The 20,089-nt window shown below is 38.5% G+C and overlaps 1 protein-coding gene across 2 annotated transcripts in view; it reads right to left on the reverse strand.

Annotated features, from left to right (window-relative positions):
- The window catches only part of Tinag (tubulointerstitial nephritis antigen), a 90,402-nt gene that overhangs the window by 60,529 nt on the left and 9,784 nt on the right, over positions 1-20,089 (reverse strand). For both annotated transcript variants that reach the window (XM_005377590.2, XM_013510703.1), the window contains exons 2-4: positions 15,054-15,117; positions 14,312-14,401; positions 8,796-8,910 (exon numbers count right to left, since the gene is read on the reverse strand). In XM_005377590.2, coding sequence (XP_005377647.1) covers positions 8,796-8,910; positions 14,312-14,401; positions 15,054-15,117 — 269 coding nt within the window. The remainder of the gene's footprint in view (positions 1-8,795; positions 8,911-14,311; positions 14,402-15,053; positions 15,118-20,089) is intronic.

The following is a 20,089-nucleotide window of genomic DNA, read 5'->3' on the forward strand; positions in this document are numbered from 1 at the left end:
AGTGCCTGCCTGGCAAGCGCAAGGTCGTGAGTTCAGTTCCCGGTACCGGAGAAAAACCAAAAGAAAAAAAAAAAAGAATCAGTAATAAAAGTGTGACTTCACTGATTGATGTATTTTTATTTTTGTTTTAAAAATAAAAGGAGGAAAACATTAACAGACAGACAACATTTTACAAAATAGCAAAAGAAAGTACAGACAATACGGAGTTACAAACAAAGTGGTAGGAAATTAACAGTGCTTGTTGTATTACATATTGATATCTTCAAAGTGGTTTGATTGATGTATTTTTAAATTTTTCTTAATTTTTTGTCAAAAGAAGAACTAGTAAAGTAAAAGAATCAAGAAGACCAGCTGAGACTGACAAGAATTCTAAAATTAGTGTCTTTAGCAAGACAGACAACATACAAACTTGTATTTAAGCCAGGTTTACACACTTCCACATGGCCATTCAAAATCCTTTATATTATTGTTTAAAAACATTTTAATCATGTATTTCCAAATTCAACATTCGCCAGATTTCAAATTAAATTTTAACACTCTTCCTTTTTTTTTTTTTTTTGGTTTTTCTCCGGTACCGGGAACCGAACTCACGACCTTGCGCTTGCCAGGCAGGCGCTTTTGCCGCTGAGCTAAATCCCCAGCCCCCCACTCTTCCTTTTTTAATAATTCCATTTGGGAGTTAAAAGTTAAAGATATTCTGGACAAATATTATTCAGTGCAGTGGTAAGCACTGGGGAACTTCTTTACATAACTCCTGAGTTTAACTGAATTAATCTCTGGGTAATGGGAATAGCAGAACGGTTTGAGACGAACAGCTTGATTTTCTAAGAGCCTCTGTATAAGTGCCGTGCGTCCTTACTGGAGTCTCTCCCTCCGCCACATCCATTGTGTGACTTGGTCCCTCTCACTCCACTTGCAGTTGCCCTTTCTCCACTTTAATTGGGATAGGGAAAGAGACTTACGGATTAAATAAAGCAACAGAGAATATAAGTGTGTTTGATCTTCACAGTCTGAGGTCAGTGGCTGTGATTACCAAACTCTGACACTGGGAAGGAAAAGGGTAATTTTCTGGTTGCTAGTGGTTAAACGAATTTCTGATTTTCAGCAGTAGCTGCCTTCATGCCTTAACATCGCAGGACTCATCCATTGCTGTTTCGCTGGTTTCTAGGGGCAGAGTCAGTTTTAGTGCCCTTGCCTCTATCAGCACTGTGACTGCAGAATGGCAGCTGCTGGTTCTCCTCCAGTGATCTGCTTTCACCACAGAACAGAATTTTTATCTCCGCCCATGCAGGCTAAGAAAAGTGACTGCATTTCCCAGGTTTCCTGGACTTCAGCTGCCACTGTCAAACTTCTGCACTGTAAGCCAAGGTGTCATTTGGTAACTTCTGAGAAATTTGAAACAATTGGCATTTGTCTTTAACCCCTTTTTCTTGATCTTTTGTCTTTTCCTGGGCCCAGGAGTTTGGGCATAACAGATCCACATGGACTGGTCTTCTTGATCCATTTCATGACCTTGGACGTTGCCCTGAGCAATGGAGCAGCACCAGGAAGGGAGAGTGAGTACCCAACAGCTCGGAGCACAGTTTCCTCGGGGACCATCCAGTCGGCTGTGTGGCAGCACACTGCTGCTTTATCTCCATCACTGACATTGTGGGTTGTGTCAGTGTCGCTGAGCCTAACCATCACTGAAGCAGCACACGCGGGTGTCATTGAAGCTGGTAGGGCTGTGCCGTGTTTCATTACACCGAAGACATCATCAAACGCGAAACAACAGCCTCACTTCAGAGGTGCTAAAAAGAAGAAAATGTGTGCCCGAAATGGGTGAGCTGTGGTATTTCCTAAGCTGAGTTCCTCGGAATACCAGTTCTGAGGAGTTTTAATAGGGAATTTAAACAGGAGTTTGAGCAAGTAGTTCCAAGAAACACTGAAATTAAGCAGATTTTTGCCTTCACTATAATATTTTCTATAAACTGCCAATGCAGGTGAGGCAGTAGAAAGATGTTGACCATTTTAAATGTTTCTGATTTGATCCAATACAAAATGCTTTATAAGATTTTACTTCATTTCATGTCATTTTTATTGTGAAGCTCAAAACACTACTGTCTTGTGTGTGATATGTGATGGATAAATACAGTGGACGCATAAATTTTTTTAAAATTTTTACAGCTAAAAACACATTTCTATTAATTCCTCTCCAAATACTCCCCCAGCTTGGAACACACTTATCCTAGCTTGCCACCTTCTGAGGAAGTTCTAGAAGTCCTTTTTGTGAGTGTCTTTAACTACATGACAGGGCTGTCTTGATGCGCTGAACTGATTTAAAACATGTACCTTTTGCGGTTGTTCTGACTTTCAGGAAGAGCCGGCGGCCTCACGGTGCCAGCCGAGATGAGCACAGCGGATGAGAGCGCGGCGTAATGTTCTCACCGGCCTGCCTTCTGCTAGCTGGCTCTTGGCAAGAGCACTCACCGTATTTTTGATCACACCTTGTAAAGAAAAAGGGCTTCCAGCTGCTTCGGAAAGGGGTAAGAATGATGGGGTGAATGTGTTTGAGGCGAGGCGGAGTGCTTTGAGGGAGATTAATAGCCATGTGCCTTTTACTGTAATTTTGTTTTTAAATTTAAACAGCCTCCTTTATTTGAACTCCTTTCTACTTCGGGGAAAACTTGATATTTATGTAAAAGACAGACCCCAGACAGAGCGAGGACAGAGGGTATGTACCTGCTGTATCAGAGCACCAGAGTGCCTTAGGAATCTACTTTCTGACCACCCCAAATTTTTGTTCATGTGGAAGAAAGGTAAATTTTCCCATTTCTTAGCAAGATTTCTCCGCCGCAGTTGAGTCAGTCCCGTGGCGCTGGGCCAGTCGGTTCGGTTACATCACAGCGCTGTGCACCAGCTGTGACTCCCAGGGAAAACGGAACCGGAAACCCAAAGGCTGTGCGGGGGATGGGGCGCCCACTCCAACGCACGTGCAGCAAGGGAGGAGTGAGAGCGGGTGTATATTTTTCAGTTGCCGGAAGGTTTGAGGTCCAGTTCTTAGAAGGAATGGGTAAGGAAAGAGACTCGAGACAGAGAACATGTTTTGATGCTTTTTGGAATGTTTTTTTTTTTTTTTTTTTTTTTTGGTTTGTTTCTTCTCCAGTACCGGGAATCGAACTCATGACCTTGCGCTTGCCAGGCAGGCGCTGTGCCACTGAGCTAAATCCCCAGCCACGCCTTCTGGATGTTGAAACCCTTGATTCAGGGCATCCCGACTGCTAGCAACTTTGGCTGCTTCCTAAGCGGTGAGAGGCTCCTGAGCGGAGCTGAGGGAAATGCGGACTCACCACCCGCCTGGCCCTGCCGCTCTCTCCTGCACCCTCCACACTTCGTGGGATTTGGAAGTGGAGCCCAACGTGAATTTTAGGGCAGAAGTCAGCATTTGTGTTCATTGTACTTGAAGTCCTAACTACCTCTGCTTTTCTCTTTACATTCAGGGTTTGGCTTCTGTAACATTCCTATTTACCCTGATGACCCGTTACTGGAATCAAGTTAAACGTGTTTAATCAGACAGGGTTCTTCTTAGCCAAATCAACTTTTAATAGTTTATGAGTGATTAAAACCTAAACTTGGAAATGTTTGCTTTGACTTTTTCCAAATCCATTTGTCTTATCTCAATATTTGCTACCACTGAAATATATTTCAGGAAGAAAAAGAATTCCTCTTGTTATAACTAACGACTAAAGAAATAAATCCAGCCAGTCAGCTGCCATAAATGAAATTTTCATTTCTTATCTGACAAAGTGATGGGTTCCAAAGTATAGTACATAAAATGTTATTTTACTTTACTTCCAACAAACCATAGAAAAATCTTGACATTTTGTTAGTTGTGTCAACTAAATTGATTGAAAAAAGATGTTAACTATAATCTCGAACCAAAATATTTTAGAAGCTTTCTACTTGCATGAATATGATGCCATCTAATATAGTAGGTATACATGTTTTAAATATTATATCACTCTTTTGAATATTTTAATAGCTTGCAAATAGTTACACTTTAGATAAAATACCTAATTATTCTCCCTAAGGAATCAACCACAACAAAAAACTCATTTCTAAAAAACAAATTTTATCTGAACTAAGTATAAAAATAAATTCTTAATTTCTATGTGAAAATAGTAGTTTTCATCCAAAATGTTTTCAATATTATAATAGACTATAAGGCAGCACTTGGAGCTATCTCCTAAGTTAAAAAGCACTCGTATGTCTGTACAATCAGGTATATTGTTGATTTGATTTGACTTGAGGGCATAATAATAGAACTTTCCGGTTTACCAGAAATATTCAAATTCTGTGAGGGCCCATGAATCAAAAAGTACACTTTTCTGTATAAAATAAAATGTACCAACTGATGAAGATTTCAATCAGTAAGATCTTGTAGAATTTACCTGTTTCAGACCTCTACCATTCTCCCAAGGTTAGTACAAGAAATAAAAGTCCACTTAGTATATCATATAACATTTCTTAATGCCTGAGCGCTATGCAAAGAATGGCCCAATGAACATTTCCTGGGATTCCTGCTGGCCTGAGAGTTAGGCTTCACCACAATCCCTGCGATACAGAGGAGGGAACAAGGCAAGAAACCCCAGCCCCGACTCCGGGGGCACACTGAACACACACTCCTTACTTTCCTCACACTCTCTGGCAAGTGTGCTACTGAGTTACATCACCATTACATGCACACCTTTCAAAACTGAGTTCAACTGTGATGCTTCGGCTGATAGCCAAGATAATTGTACTTCTAATTCCTGTTAGTACATTGAAAGGAACAGTTAGTGCTTATATTGTCTGATCAGCTTTTCACGCCTGTACCTGGTAATCCGAGCAACCACTACGAAGATAACAATGCCATCGAGTGATCACTGTTACTTCCCTATCATCTTGTTTTAAAATTCTGTATCATTTTTACTGTATTTTATTCTCTTTTTAAAAAATGACCTCAGTTGAGGAGAGCGTCGCATATAATTGTAAAAAATCCTTACTTCCATTTTATCTGAAACACTGAAAGAATTCTATTTTTCTTCAAAATAGACTTCCTCCTGGGGCTGGGGATTTAGCTCAGCGGCAAAAGCGCCTGCCTGGCAAGCGCAAGGTCGTGAGTTCGGTTCCCGGTACCGGAGAAAAACCAAAAAAAAAAAAAAAAATAGACTTCCTCCTTCAACTCCCACTTCAATATTTTATGCTGAAGTCAGTATTGCTTACAGTGTGAACTGTGGAATCAGAGTCCTAGGGGATATTACCAATCATTATCAACAAATAAAAAAGTTCTCTAATCTTATAAACCTAGGAAATACTGGAGAAATAAAGCTAATGGAATAAAAATTCTCAGTATATCCAATACACTAATGGATTTCCGGGTATCCAGAAGGAAAATATGATCCACCATTCCATGATTCTCTATCCACCGATGGGACATTCAGGGCTCTGCAAGCCGGACCTCGCCAGGTGTTCGCGGGGAGGCTGGCGTCCTCCTGTCCTTGCGGAGCTCCTTGCTTTGGCCCAGCACCGTCTCTGCTGGAGGGGGCAGTTCCCAGGTGACCAACAGGGACCTTCTGGTTGCCCGGTCTTCTGTCCTCGGCTGTGCTCCCCCAGACGGGACACTCTTCTCAATTTTTCGCCAGAGAGCAGCAGGCCATTCTCAGCCTTCTTTCTCTCCTTTCTTTTAACTCCCTCACCCAGTCCGCTTGTACCCGCATATGTTTAGATTTCCTTCAGTCTGTCTTCACCTTGGGTTACCACCCAGGAAGGGCCTCCCCTAAATCCCTAAAATACTTTTCTCTCTACCCACATATTTCTGCTCCTAACGGTTACTGATCACACTCTGTCAGAGTGTGTTTGGACTGAACTAAACCGTCTAAGTTAAGCAGCATCTTCACACTCATATGATCACGGAAATCTTTGCACAACACCTACTGAGAGCTCTCTGATTGGCTCAGTAAGCACTTTATGGCAATGGTGACTTAAGCTAGGCAATGTGTCCGGGAAATCAACGGGGCAAGCAGAGCAGTTTCCAAGTATCAGGGATGATTCATTTCTCATTTTTCACACCCAAAGGGTCCCTTAATTCTCATCCAGGCCAGAAAAGGGAGAGGCTGGGTTTAGCGGGCCACGGAGCTTTCCAGCACGCTGTAAGTCACACCACTCTTGGCAAGAGCTCACCCCTACTGCACTTTCAGTCCATCCTCTCCTGACTGTTTTAAAGTGGAAAAGAGAGAGGGAAATATCAGTTGCCCAGAAGCAAAACCACAGGGAAAAAATCATTTTCCCTGTCCGTGGAGGAAGGTTGATAGAAACTGGATATTTTGTGTGTAGCCACCAGGGTAAGAATCATTGTGTAGCTCTTTCTTGGTTGCCGATAAATGCAGTTCAGACTAACCTTGTGCTTTTCCTAGAAGTACTTGTTATAATTCAGATTTTCTCTTTTTTGGGGGGAAGCTCTTAAGACAGTTCTAACACTCAGAAACTTAGTCCTCAAACACCTGTTCCCCAGAAGTAAGAAGCTAGTTCCTTGCCTTACATCATAAGTGGGCCGTGGAACTCTCACAGTCCTGCCGAATTTTCCTTATTGCTTTCTTAAAATTACTTGGCAATTGAATTACACTAATTCATACCTGTAGGCAGTTTAAACTTAAATTATCTTAATAATTGGTAACATACTAATCATTAGGAATTTTCATTTAAATATTACAGCAAAGACATTTATGGAAAGAAATCTCCAGGAACCAATAAGTGATTTAGAATTAGATTTTCTTTGTGTGCTAAGGTGAGTGCCAACAAGAGAAAGCAATGTGCCTTCTTTTCTCCAGAATGTAAATCATCTTAAACTGTTAAAATTAAAGTTTAGAAAAGAGATGTTAGAAGTAATCCTGAGGAACTGCGTGCAAACATCCAAATAAGTGTTTAGCTCGCTGTGCCTCTCAGCAAAAGAAAGTGAAAAGCCAATCCTTACACAGATCAAGTATTTTCTTAAACAGTGCTTCCTCTTCCCCTCTGTACCCAGCTGTAGACAAAAAGAAAAAAAGCAGGGAAAGAAAGGACTCCTTGACTCATGCAGTTAGCTCATCAAAAACCAGGAATCTTAGTCTCCTCTGTGAAGATTTTATGTTACTGATTGTAGGAAACACCTCAAAACCTCTAAACTGATCATTTTAGAAAATTAGCCCTGGATAAAAGGTTAAACTTCTTTTGACTTTGAATCTAAATTGGACAAAGCCAACAGACTCTCCTGAAATTCTAAAGACTTTTGGAACACAAACCTTTAGAGGTGTACTAGTTCTGTAATTTAATCAACTCTACGCTGGCTCTTAACCTCTTTCAATCTCGGTGTGACTTAATCTCACACAATCATAATTTACTTTCCTTAAAATCTAGGTAATGATGGGATGCAGCACACCAAGCTGCTGTGGGATTTCAATGAGATACTTCACAGCAAAAGCACTTATGTGCTTAACACTCAGCTGCTAAATAAATGCCAGTTGTTCTAATCTTCTCTGATACTAGTTATAATTTAGCAGGCCCTACTACTAGAATTTGAATGGATATATTAACTCAAGGGGTTACGTTTTGGGAAAGCTAAACTCAGGTTAAATCTTAATGAAACACCAATAGATTTACCATTCATCCAAGAGCAAGCAACAACCTGGCTGCCCTGACATGCTAACAGCGTCTGATGTCTGCACGGCAGACTAGAGAGCCTGCCCTCTGGCAGCCGGGGAGCCACCTGTGTCTGAAAGCAGCAACAAGCTTTGAATATAGCCAGCTTCTCCACACAAACCAAGTGCATTGCCTGGGAAGCACCCCTCACATCTGGTAGGAAACTGCAGCTGTGTGGTTCAGAGTTCTGTGGTTACTGCAGAACTAGGAGCTGATAGTAACTTTTAACAAATGAAAGAGAAAACCAATATAATAGTGCAAACCACAAGAGCATGACGAAGCTTGAGGTCATTTCACAGTGGTCTGCCATGTCACCCGGCAAAATCTGAAGGCATTCTCTGAATGGAAATTGTGAGGATTTTTAAGAACAAACTTTTCTTAGGGGCTGGGGATTTAGCTCAGCAGCAAAGCACTTGCCTGGCAAGCGCAAGGTCGTGAGTTCGGTTCCCAGTACCGGAGAAAAACCAAAAAAAAAACAAAAAAAAGAACAAACTTTTCTTTAATCATCATAGCATGCATGTCTGAAATTGCCAGCATTTATTTCAATCTTATGTGATAATGGATAGTCTGAGAGACATCAAAACACTTTCATGAATCCACAAAGTAAGTATGTTTAGTTAAAAAATAAAAATAAAGACTAAATTTGCTGAAATATTGGCATAATCTGTAACCAATCATCAGAAATATGTATTACTCTGAAATCCTTGCCACAAGAAAGGAACATTCAGTCATTCTTTAAAAGACAATATGAAGATAACAGTAAGTAATACAACAACCACTGTTGAGTTCCTCATCTTGTTTTGAAATTCTGTATCAATTTTATAGTTTTTGTGTTGTTTTGTTCTTTTCTCTTTAAAATAAATAATTAAATTAAAAAATGACACTATATCTAATTGAAAGTAGTGAACATTCAAAGTCCACGTGAAGCCTTTGAGGGGCCTACTAGTAACCTTTTTGTTAAAGGAATTTCATGATTATATGACAAAAATTTTAAATTTTCAAGACCCCACAAGCTCAAAACTCATGATGCTAGTTATTTCAGCACACTTGCACACACTTACACAAACACATGCACACACTGAGTCAGGAGGAGGACCTACCGTCACTTCACTCATGCCAAGGAGCGCAGGGCTCGGCGGCAGGGTGCCCAGGCGGAATGTGAAGCCTTCCTCAAGAGTCATTCCCCAGAACTGACTGTAGTTCTGTGCTGTCCATCTGCCTTACACATGAAAGAGGAAGAGACAAAGGTTACGTGTACCATCCTCACAAACACACGCTGGTGTACATTTCTATAGTTGTACAGTGGCAGATCTCACAACAATGTAAGAACTATTGCAAGTCTTGGTGTAAATGGTGCGTTTTGCTTATTGTAGTATCAACATGTAAGGCATTTGTCCCTAAATTTACTCCATTTTAAAAACTCGGATGAAACATCTAAGACCATGGCGGTATAGGCTGAAACCAAGAACACGGACTCTTCACATATTATGCAGGAACTAAGTGATAATAATGCCAGCATATACAGTGTCTTTAGATGTTCCTAAGCACATTTTAGAAAGAACCTTGAATATACAAAAATCTATTTTCAGATTAATGATGCCATTTTTTTCTTTATATTTTAGATTTGAAAAAGTAAAAAAGTGAAAAGAAATGCCTTGGAAATACTGAAAACAAAATAATTACACTTCAAAGTTAAATTAGTGATAGTTAGATATTGATTTGGTTTTTTTTGTTTTGTTTTGTTTTTGTTTTTTTTGGTTATTTTCCAGTACCGGGAATCAAACTCTCACCTAGCGCTTGCCAGGCAGGCGCTGTGCCGCTGAGCTAAATCCCCAGCCCCTAGGTATTGAGATAGTTTATCTTGTATTAAATGAAAAAAATGTGTGTTAAGTGCTTAAGAATATGAGTTATTAATAATAATATAGTCAGTTGTGTGAAGTTAAGTAACAAAAGAGCACACTTTTCTAGCTACATTTTCTACTCTTATTTACATAAACATACTGTTTTCAAAATTCAATATTGAAATGAAGATAGAATTTCTTTAACAGATGAGAATAGATGAAAAATGAGAAAGAAGAAAGTAATATAATCACTGCTCATTTAGATTCTCTACAACTTGAAGGCAATATATATTCAGTACCTAAATCAAATGTAAGTTTTATGCTGTCGTGTTTATCTCCAAACTTATTTCCGGTGTGATAGGCTTTTATGAATGACTAGGAATACAACTCAATTTTCAGTAATATGCATGGTGAGTCAGTGCTTTCCTTTCATAAATTCTTAAACAACTCTCAGCTGCAATTTCAAAGTGCAATCTCCATCTCCCAAAGAATTTCAATGAGAACATTCCAAGTACATTAGCTATTGTAGTATTACTTGAGAGACTAATAGGATCCAGTTTGGGAAAAATTATGAGATCAGTAAAGTTTGTTTCTGATGCCTAATGCTTATACTTTGCAAACATCAGCAGAGACGTCCATGGGTCATTTAATTAAGCACTCAATTTAAGGAGCAGGAACAAACATTTTCAACAAATAGAACATAAGAGAAATAATGGGAATTATTAGAGTTTATTGGAAACGGTAAGAATAGTACCATTTTTATGCACTAAACACATGTGTATAGTGCAAAAAGAGATCAAAAATATGGTGAAAGTTGCATTTCTTTTGAAAAAAATATTATTACAGCAAAACATGTTGCATTAATCCCCTTTAAAGTCTTCTGTTTCAAGTACATTTATCGCATGACTCTTGCTACTTTTTAGAGCAGTTCTGGAGGTCTTTTTTTGTACATGTCTTTACAAGGAGAAATAAAAATTGGGTGAATGCTGGTGCCAAATGCCATCCGATGAAATGGCAGGTTCATAGAAACAGTGGGTGTCCTCACCCACCTCACGTTACTGAACCGGCATGGTACAAATTCTGCCTCTTCCTCAGAGTCAAAACCGTGACAGGAAACTTTCTGAACTGACTCAAGACATCAAAACAAAGACATTCACGGAAGAAGAACTGCTTCAGAAATAGCAAGATTGATGGGATCCGTGTGTTCAAAACGAGAGGGGGGGATATTTTGAAGGGGATTAAGGGCAATGTGACATTCAGCCTAACAAATTTTATTTTACTTAAACACATATTGTATCACACTGCATAGATACCAAAGTCAGACGCTGTCTTGCTGAAATTTATGTCCAGAAAGTATAGAAGTCACTATTAACTCACACCGTCCTCTAAGGCCTAGGCTCAGCATTTTCTTTTAATCCAATATGGCATTTATTGATCTTTCTTATCTATCACAGTCTCTAGTGAGCATTGGGATACAGAAACAAATAAATTTCTCTACCCTCAAGGTGTTCATACCCTAACAAAAACTACAAAGAAAAAATTACTGTAGTATGTGACCTTTATTATAAGAGGTCAAAGTATGATCAGAGCAGAGAATTCAAACATAACTGCGCCTCAAAGAATTGGCGTATTTTTACAGAAAATGAGTATGACACTTAGTCTGAAAGAAAAAGCATGAGCTTGGTGGCCAAATGTGAAAAAGATGCCATTTATTCTAAACAAAGGCAACTAGAACAAAGCATGCAGGCTTAGAATTAGGCACATGTAGGGAACAGCAGGTTAAGTGAAGTGCTTCAGTTAGGAAGATATAGGAACACAGATTCTGACAAGAATGTAAAAACGAAGTGAAAAGAGAAAATATTTGTGCCAGATAGTCATGTATGCTAAGGAAAATAATTATGTTTCAGGAGCAATGGAAGGAAGGTTCTTAAGAACATACATGGCAGAAACAAAGCTTTGTCTCAGAACGACAACCACACGGGACAGAGAAACACACCGGGTCATTTCAAACTAGACTTGCAGAGGAAATGCACTAGGCTAGAACCCAGGCACCGAGGAAGTAAAGAGCTAAGGGAGGTTCTGAGTGCAAGAACTAGCAAGGCGTAGAGACTGAGTAAAAGAAGCAAAGAGTAAAACTAACTGCAAATTTTCTGGCTTGGTGGAGGGGGAAGCAGATGCCAGAAACCAAGGATAGATATTGGTGTGCCCTGAAACTTCGGACACACCTATTTTGAAAACCCAGTGAGAAATTAAAGCCAATTTACTCACAAGCTACATTTTGCGTTCATAAGAAAAATCATGATTAGAAATGTGACAAACTAAAAATGGCCACAAATTATTGGCATCTCTTTCCAGCGAGAGATTGAATCTGTCTCCCCAATCTCCAACTGTAGACTGACACTCGTAGTAACTTGCTTTGCCCCAAGGAAAGTGATAGGACCATACTGCGCAACTGTCAGACTCGGGCACAAGACCCCCTTGCCCAGCCACACATGTGCCTGTTAGAGCGCTGTCCTACCCAAACACCCTGGGAGGGGCTGCCGAGGGCCGGCACCCAGCCCCAACCTGCAGGAATCTCAGAGACACCAGCCTCAGCCCAGGCTGCCGAGGTCTGGACTCAGGAGCAACCCCGGAGGAGGCCAGCAAGAGCCCCCGCTGAGTCTGTCCCCAGCTGCTAACAGGAGCACATGAAAAGCTTATGCCTTAAAAAACTAAATTCTGGAGTGGTTTGTTACACAGCAGCAGTTAAAAGAAATAATTTTCAGTCTCCTTTTAGTCCATTAAATTACTGACTATTACTAATGCCACGAATTTGACCATCTGCTCTGCGCTATCATTAGCAATCCTTTTACAAGGACGTGACATGTTGGCCCCTCAGACACATGATAAACGCCTGCAAGACAGAAGTGATCTGAGTCCTCAGCAGTGCAATAAGTGGATCACACTTCTTATGTATTGATCAATTGCCTTGAAAAACAATACAAGGAACAAATAAGCATGTAAGTACATTATGCAGAACAGACTCGAGTCTAAAATACTATCAAGATGTGGAGAACATTGAAAACAGTGTATGTTCATATATAAGCTATTTAAAAAGTATTTAATACATGTTGAGTGATACAGTGTGAAAAGTGTTTGAGCATCATGAGTAGACAATAACAGAAAAGTAAAAGTTTTTTGTTTTTTTTTTTTAAAGCAAGGCTTTCTCCCTTTTGTTCCCTGGTAAATAATTTTGCTTTTGTTCCTTTTCTTCACAGCTTGTTCCTTTTAACTTTTTATACCCGATCTATGTATGTTTTCTTTTGTATATACTTCCATTTGTCATTCTTGTAAGGTCATGAAATCCTTTAATAATTGCCATGAAAACACGAAGCCCATGCCTCCTAGACACTGTACAGCTTCCTCAAGATAAATGATTAATGGCAAGAAACCCTTCTTTCCAAGGGTCCCCAACAACTTCCGTACCCCGAGAAAGGTCCCTTCCTCCACAGGTCTTAAACCACAGTATCGGGCTGGGGATTTAGCTCAGCGGCAAAAGCGCCTGCCTGGCAAGCGCAAGGTCGTGAGTTCGGTTCCTGGTACCGGAGAAAAACCAAAAAAAAAAAAAAATAATAAAAAATAAAAAAAACCACAGTATCACATATGTTTTGTAACAGGGAAAACCAAGCCAGTCTATTATGGTTTCTTGAACGTGAGCATTAATTAGGCTTAGCATTATATCTTTATAGAAGCTTGACTTGGTTCATTTTTCAAGATTCATATTCTTTGAATGATTAAAAAAATCACTTAGCCTCAGAAGTTTACAATTATTTTTTTTCCTACAAATACATAAATGTAATCAAATCGCCCCCTAAAATATTGGTTAAATGCATACACGAGGGGGTTAGAATGACCTCAAACTATTCTCAACAAATGTGACTTTCTCTATTTTGTGTCCTCCAAGAAAATACCTTCAATACACTGAAATTCAGCATCCCCATTTTCCTGGGAACTGTAATGTCTTATGTGCGGAAGGAAATGACACTTCTATTTGAAAAATACATCTCAGGATTATTTCACTTTTTCAGTTGCTTGACAATAAATCTCTATATGAAGTTTTTTCCCAGTCTAGAAGATGTTGTCAAGGTAGACAGAGATCTGATAAATGGCAGTGCAGAAATTCCCAGGCAGGAATTAGCCAGCCCGCCTCTTTCTTTCAGATCCTTGGAGAAAGCAAGTGTTGGTACCCACACCTTAATCCCCTGTGTAAGTAGAGACGCCACCCACTTCACTAATGTACAGGACAGCAGCAAACAGTTATTGCTGGTTTAAACGTCTCAAGGAGCCCTATCCTTCTATTACTAGGAGAGTGGCTCAACCTAGCTTTTGGCCCAGCTGTAAGTGAAATTGTCTAAATATCAGCCATTTCAGTGACATCGTCTGGACTGACTTGTTGCGTGAGACTGACTCTGCGCGGGAGAACTGAGTGCATGACGGGCTCCACCACGTGACTAAACCAGCTTTGCCCACGGCCTGCTTCCGTGCAGAGCTCCCACCACCCTCCTCACCCGCCCACGACGCTGATCTTTCTTAATGATTTAAGGCTAGGCTCTACATCTCTTTTTTTATTCGTGAATTGTAATTTTTAATTATTTTATGCTTACCTTGCATGGCCCATGTTTACACACCTTTTTATCTCCCTTCCTGCTTCTTCCCCTTTCTCTAAGTACCGACAGGAGTAAGTGGCAGAGGAGTAACTGGTGTGCCAGGAGCCTCTACCGCAGGGTTTCACTCACCCATAGTCTCCTTTGTTGATGTGTTCAATTAATTCTGGACGAACGAGGCATGCCTGCTGGGAACATTTCCACTGCTGTGCTGAGCATGTGCTGCAAAGATATAAAAATTATCAGAGTAGCCTGCTCTTCTTCAGGCTACGTTTCAACCTTAGTAACAAGAGTTGCACATCATTAAGTGATAAAACATGATTTCTTGATTAATGTAAACCATACGGGTGTTTGATTCATAGTGAAAGTATATCATAAAACATGCACTAGCTGTCATTCGTGTGCCCTTGTCCTCTGCTTCAGGCGATTAGTAAATGATGCAACTACATATCCTTTGAAATTTTTTAAAAAAAGGACAATTGAGACAGTAGCTCAATGTATTTGAGCACTATCTATAAGCTGATGCTGGTAAAGCAGCTTGCTCTTATGTACAGTATTATGCCAAAAAAATTTACAAACCCACATGACTTGCCTGTAGTGTATCAAAATGTTTAAAAGTAAGATGTGTACTTAATGCAGGGCTGCAGTATATTGAAGGTCAATATCAAAACATCAAGTTGAAGCTTTAAAAGATGTATGCATGATCATTTTCTAGCACCCTTTCTTTACACTTATAAAAACTGACAGGTTTGTGGTGTCTTATATGGTTCTGTCTGCATGTGTTTAAATATATACTTTATTTCACTGGTATTGCCTTTATTTAAGAAAAACATGAACAGCAGTTGAATTCAATTCTGTCACTTATGTTCATTACCAGGAGTTGCAGTTTTCTTTAATCACTGATCCTTCTTCATAATGTTGCCCATCTCTGAAGCAACCTGCCAACATAACATGTAAACAAACAGAACTTCTGAGTAAAGTACATCGGCATAACAGTAATCTAAGACTGTGGCTAGCTTTTGAAACATGCAAAAACGGTTTGTGCCCGTCTGATAGAAATCTGAATCTGGTTTGTGTCAAGGGTTATATATCAAACTCTTCTGGGCCTAGTCTGTAAACTTTTATCTTTAACTGCATATTATGTTCCAGTGGAGATTTCTAAACTATGAAACATACATTACCTAGGAATTAATCACTAACTATGCTAGAAAAATAGTGTGTTTACATAGGTAAGCAAAGTAACAGTATTGAAATCAATTTTTGACTTTCCTTATTTTAAAAAGATTAATCAAGTTTAGTGAGTATGACTAATTACACATGACTATGACTAGTATCACATAGTTGTGGACTGAAATACAAAGCCCATTTCATTGAATTTATCTCTAATATAGATCCTATTTTTTCTTTAGGGTTTGGATCACAAGAAAATTTCGTGAAATTATAGCTATTTGTCTTCAAAATCCAAATATTTTTAGCAATTAATTTAAATTAACTGCCTGGTTTATCAGATTGTAAAAACTGCTAAAAAAAGGCCAGGGACAAATCATCATCTACGAAGACCCACTGGTAAGATATTTTGAAATAGCGCCAAAGTTATAAATCAAATCATTTCTGAAAATATAATTTGCACAAATTTTATACTTAATTAGTAATTACTTTGGCAAAATTTTTAAAAACAAGAATATGTAATTAATGCATCATGTCGGTAGTGCCTAATTAAACAGAACAAGATCTAAACTTTTATTAATTAAGCCTTAGGGGGAAATACGTTTATGAACTCTCCAGGGGATTTGGTTTCACTGCTAGCCATAATGTCACAAAACCTGTGACTCTAATTAGCTATCCTTCGGCCTTTCAAAAAATTGTTTCATAGAAAACATTTCACAGTTGCCCAGTCCCAGCCCGTACTGTTTCGCCGTTCACTATTCTACTTAGTAAATCTACGACACTATGTGTTTGCACCCATTCACCTGCTTTCCACATGGTGTTTGGCATTCCTCAACCCCAGAGTGATACAGAAGCACCCCTCTCTCTTCACCATGTGCTTCCTTTTTTTATTATTTTAAAGAAAATAGTACAAAAAAAAGAACAATAGCAAAATACAAGCAACACAAAGCAAGAACCTTAAAAAAGATACAGGGTTTCAAACCAAGTGATAGAGATTAACAGTGATTGTTATATTGCACATTGTTATCTTCAGCGAAGTTGCTCAGACTAGCAGATGTAAGAACAGAGGATTGATGAAATCATTAAAGAGAATAAGAAAATAATAATTTAAAAGGACATTAGAGACAACACATAGTGTCACTAGGCAGGACTGTAGGAATTCACCAATGGATATTACACTGCAAATTGTTGTCGTCACATAAGTTGCTCAGATTACCAGATACAAACATGAAAAATTGGTGAAAATATTGGAAAAAAAACTTTTAAACATTAACTGTTCCCCTCAACAAACCATAAGACACCAGCAGTACAGTTATGTCACCAATCCATAATATATAAAATGCCTTAGTACTTTCTTTTTCTTCTTTCCCATCCCAAATGCCCATCAACTGAGGAATGAATAAAAAAGCTGTGGTATTTCTATACAAAGGAGTATTACTCAGCTATTACAAAAAGGTAAACTCGGGGCTGGGGATTTAGCTCAGCGGCAAAAGCGCCTGCCTGGCAAGCGCAAGGTCGTGAGTTCGGTTCCCGATACCGGAGAAAAACCAAAAAAAAAAAAAAAAGGTAAACTCAAGGCTTTTATAGGAAAATTGATGCAACTGGAGACCATAACCAAATGCTTCTTAACACAGCCAGCTGTGGGAAAAGGAAGCTTCACATTTTTATTGCTATATGTTTTTATATATAATTCTTACATTCCTTTTGGCTAATGGTACATGTCATACCTTGGTCATTTTCAATTAACTTTCCCTGTGACCTGCCTTCTTTTTCCTCCCATCCCTGGTCCCCCTTTCCCTCTCCAGGAAGCTTGCCTTCTTCTTTCCTGCTATCTCTCCTTTATTATACTCTGTTACTATTGATATTCTGTGTTTCTAATACAGGAAAAAAACCATATGATGTTTAACTTTCTATATCTGACTTATTTCACTTAGCATTATGGGTTTATGATCCATTAATTTTCCTCCAGAAGACATGAATTCATTCTTCTTTATGGATAAATAAATTTCCACTGTGTGTCTACACCACATTCTCTTTATCCACTTGTCTCTTTAAGGCATCTAGACTGTTTTCAGAGTTTAACTATTGTACATTGTGCTGCTTCAAACTTGGGTATGTGTGTATCACCTATAGCGTGATGACTTTAACTCTTTCAGGAATAGGCCCAGGAGAGATATAGTTGGGTCAAATGGAATTCCCACTTTAGTTTTTTAAGGAATCTCTATTTGAAAAACCACTGATTTCCATAGTGGTCATACTATTTTATATTCTTGCCAAAATATACAAGATTCTTTTTTCCCTTGAATTTTTCAACAGTATTTGTTGCTTCTGTGTTCTTGGTATAGCCATTCTGACCACAGTAAGTTCCTTATAGTCCTCTGACTCTCAGTGATATCCGTTGTCACTTCACCTTTTTCATTTCTAGTTACCTTCATCTAGATTTTTTCCTCTCTTTTGGTAAGTTTGCCTAAGGGTTTATCTACCTTATTTATCCTTTCATAGAACCAACTGTTTGATTCATTGATTATATTGTTTAGTCTCAATTTAATTGATTTCCACCCTGACCTTTATCATTTCTTTCCTTTTACTAGGTTTTGGTTTGGACTATTCTTGTTTTTCTAGGACCTTGAGGTACATCATTAAGTTATTTATTGGGGATCATTCTATTTTTCTAATGCAGACACAGCTATGAACCTTCCTCTTAGAACTTCTTAGTGTCCCACAGACTCTGATATTTTGTATTTCCAGTGTCATTTGAGTCAATGAATTTTTAAAATTTCTTCCCTGATTTCTTTAATGATACACTGATCATCTGAAAGTGCATTTGTTACTATTGTTGATTTCTAGTTCTATTCCACTATGATCTGACAATATCCAAAAACTTAACTCAATTCTTCTGTATTTATTGAGACATTTTATCACCTTAAATGTATTTTACCATGGAGATATTTCTGTGGGAAGCTTAGAAGAATATATGTTATGTTGTTGCTGGCTAAAACACTCTGTACATAGCTGTTAAATCTGCTTGTTCTACGGGATGGTTTAATTCTTGAGATTTCACTGTAGAGTTTGTTTTGTTTTGTCTAACTGACCTGTTTATCTGTGAGAGTGAGATAAACAACCCTACTATTGCTATCCACCTGTCTTTTCATGTCAAATAGGTTTCTTTTTATTTTGAAAGTGGGTGCACTGACATGCAGTGCACATATGTTTACAATTATTTCTTACTGATAAATGGTTCACTAATATGCTTTTTAATCCAATTTGCCAGCCTGTGTCTTTGATTAGAGAGTTAAGACTATTTACATTGAGAGTTATTGTTGAAAGGTATTTACTATTTCCTGGCATTGTATTGTTTTTCTAGTGATTATTTCTTTTTATTTTATTTTCTTTGCTTTAACTACACTCCCAATGAGATTTATTCTTTCTTTTGAGGTTTTGAGTAATTTGGGTGATGTTGACCTCATTGCCTCAGTTTAGGATTCCCTTAAGTATTTTCTGGAATACTGGCTTGGTGGTCCTGAATCTTTTAGTTTGTTTTTGTTGTAGGCCTTTACTTCTCCATATATTTTGAAGGATAATCTTGCAGCCTATCATACAATAAGTCCCTGACTTACAAACATTTGAGTTGCAAACTCTCACAGATATGGACTTCACACTATAAACACTCATAGGTGGAAATAAATCACACGAGTAACTCATGTGTCTGCTAGACATTATCACAGCTGTGCTGTTGTGAGCTCACTGTCCAGTGTGATAGTGTACAGTATTCAACTACGTAGGGGACTTTCGGTATTTTTGTGTGGTTGGTTTGTTTAATGTTCACACTGTCTATGTGTGCCACAGCTATATAAAACTCATTTTGTCAGACTTACAAACAAATCCAACTTATGAGAGGGCTGCTGGGACAGAACAGCTACTAATAATATCAGCATCCAAACAGCTAATCATAAATCACATAGAATATCAAACTTGGGGGAATTTGTTTGCAACACTTTCAATAGCCCAGGAATATGAAGGAATAGCAATGATAAGACTAGGCTGGACATTAGAAAAAGGGGGGAAAAAAGGAAAAATGAAAAGAAAGAAAAATCAAAGAAACAAAAGAGAATGTAGGAAAGAATAAAAATAGGTTTTGATAATACTATTTTTAGGCCCAGAAAGGAGGAAGAAGAGTTTTAAGCGTTTTTGTGGGGTATAAGGTAATATAAGTTGAGACGATAGCCATATATCATCTGGTAATTGAGCACTTGTGCAGAAAAATCTTTACTTCACTAACCCAGGGAAGGCCAAGAAGGGAAATATAGTATATAGGCTAGAGAGAATTAAACATTCATTATATTCAGATTACTAGTAATAGTGTATTTTGGGAGGAGCAAATAGAATATGAAGTGAAAAAAATGTGAAAGGGTACAAAAGAGAGTGGGAAAGCAGAGGAGCAGAAGGTATGTGAAGGAATGTACAGAAAGGAGGCAAGGAAGTACAACCAGGTAAGGGAAGAGCTACGGGGATTATGTCCAGTTGTTAAAGTGACTGTCCCAGAGGGTAGGATATACTTAAGAAGTGACCTTTGGAATGAGAACCTATGTCTAAACACCTTAGAGGGTTACATTACTAAATCGGGAAACTAATACAAATATCTGGATGCTGATACACATCTATACAAGGACCAAACTTAATTATATTAGCAAAATACTGATAGACAAGGAGAAAAGACAAAAATGAAGAGAAAAAAATGTATGT

Source organism: Chinchilla lanigera, unplaced genomic scaffold, assembly GCF_000276665.1.
Source record: "Chinchilla lanigera isolate Chin_1 unplaced genomic scaffold, ChiLan1.0 scaffold00010, whole genome shotgun sequence".
Lineage (NCBI taxonomy): Eukaryota > Metazoa > Chordata > Mammalia > Rodentia > Chinchillidae > Chinchilla > Chinchilla lanigera.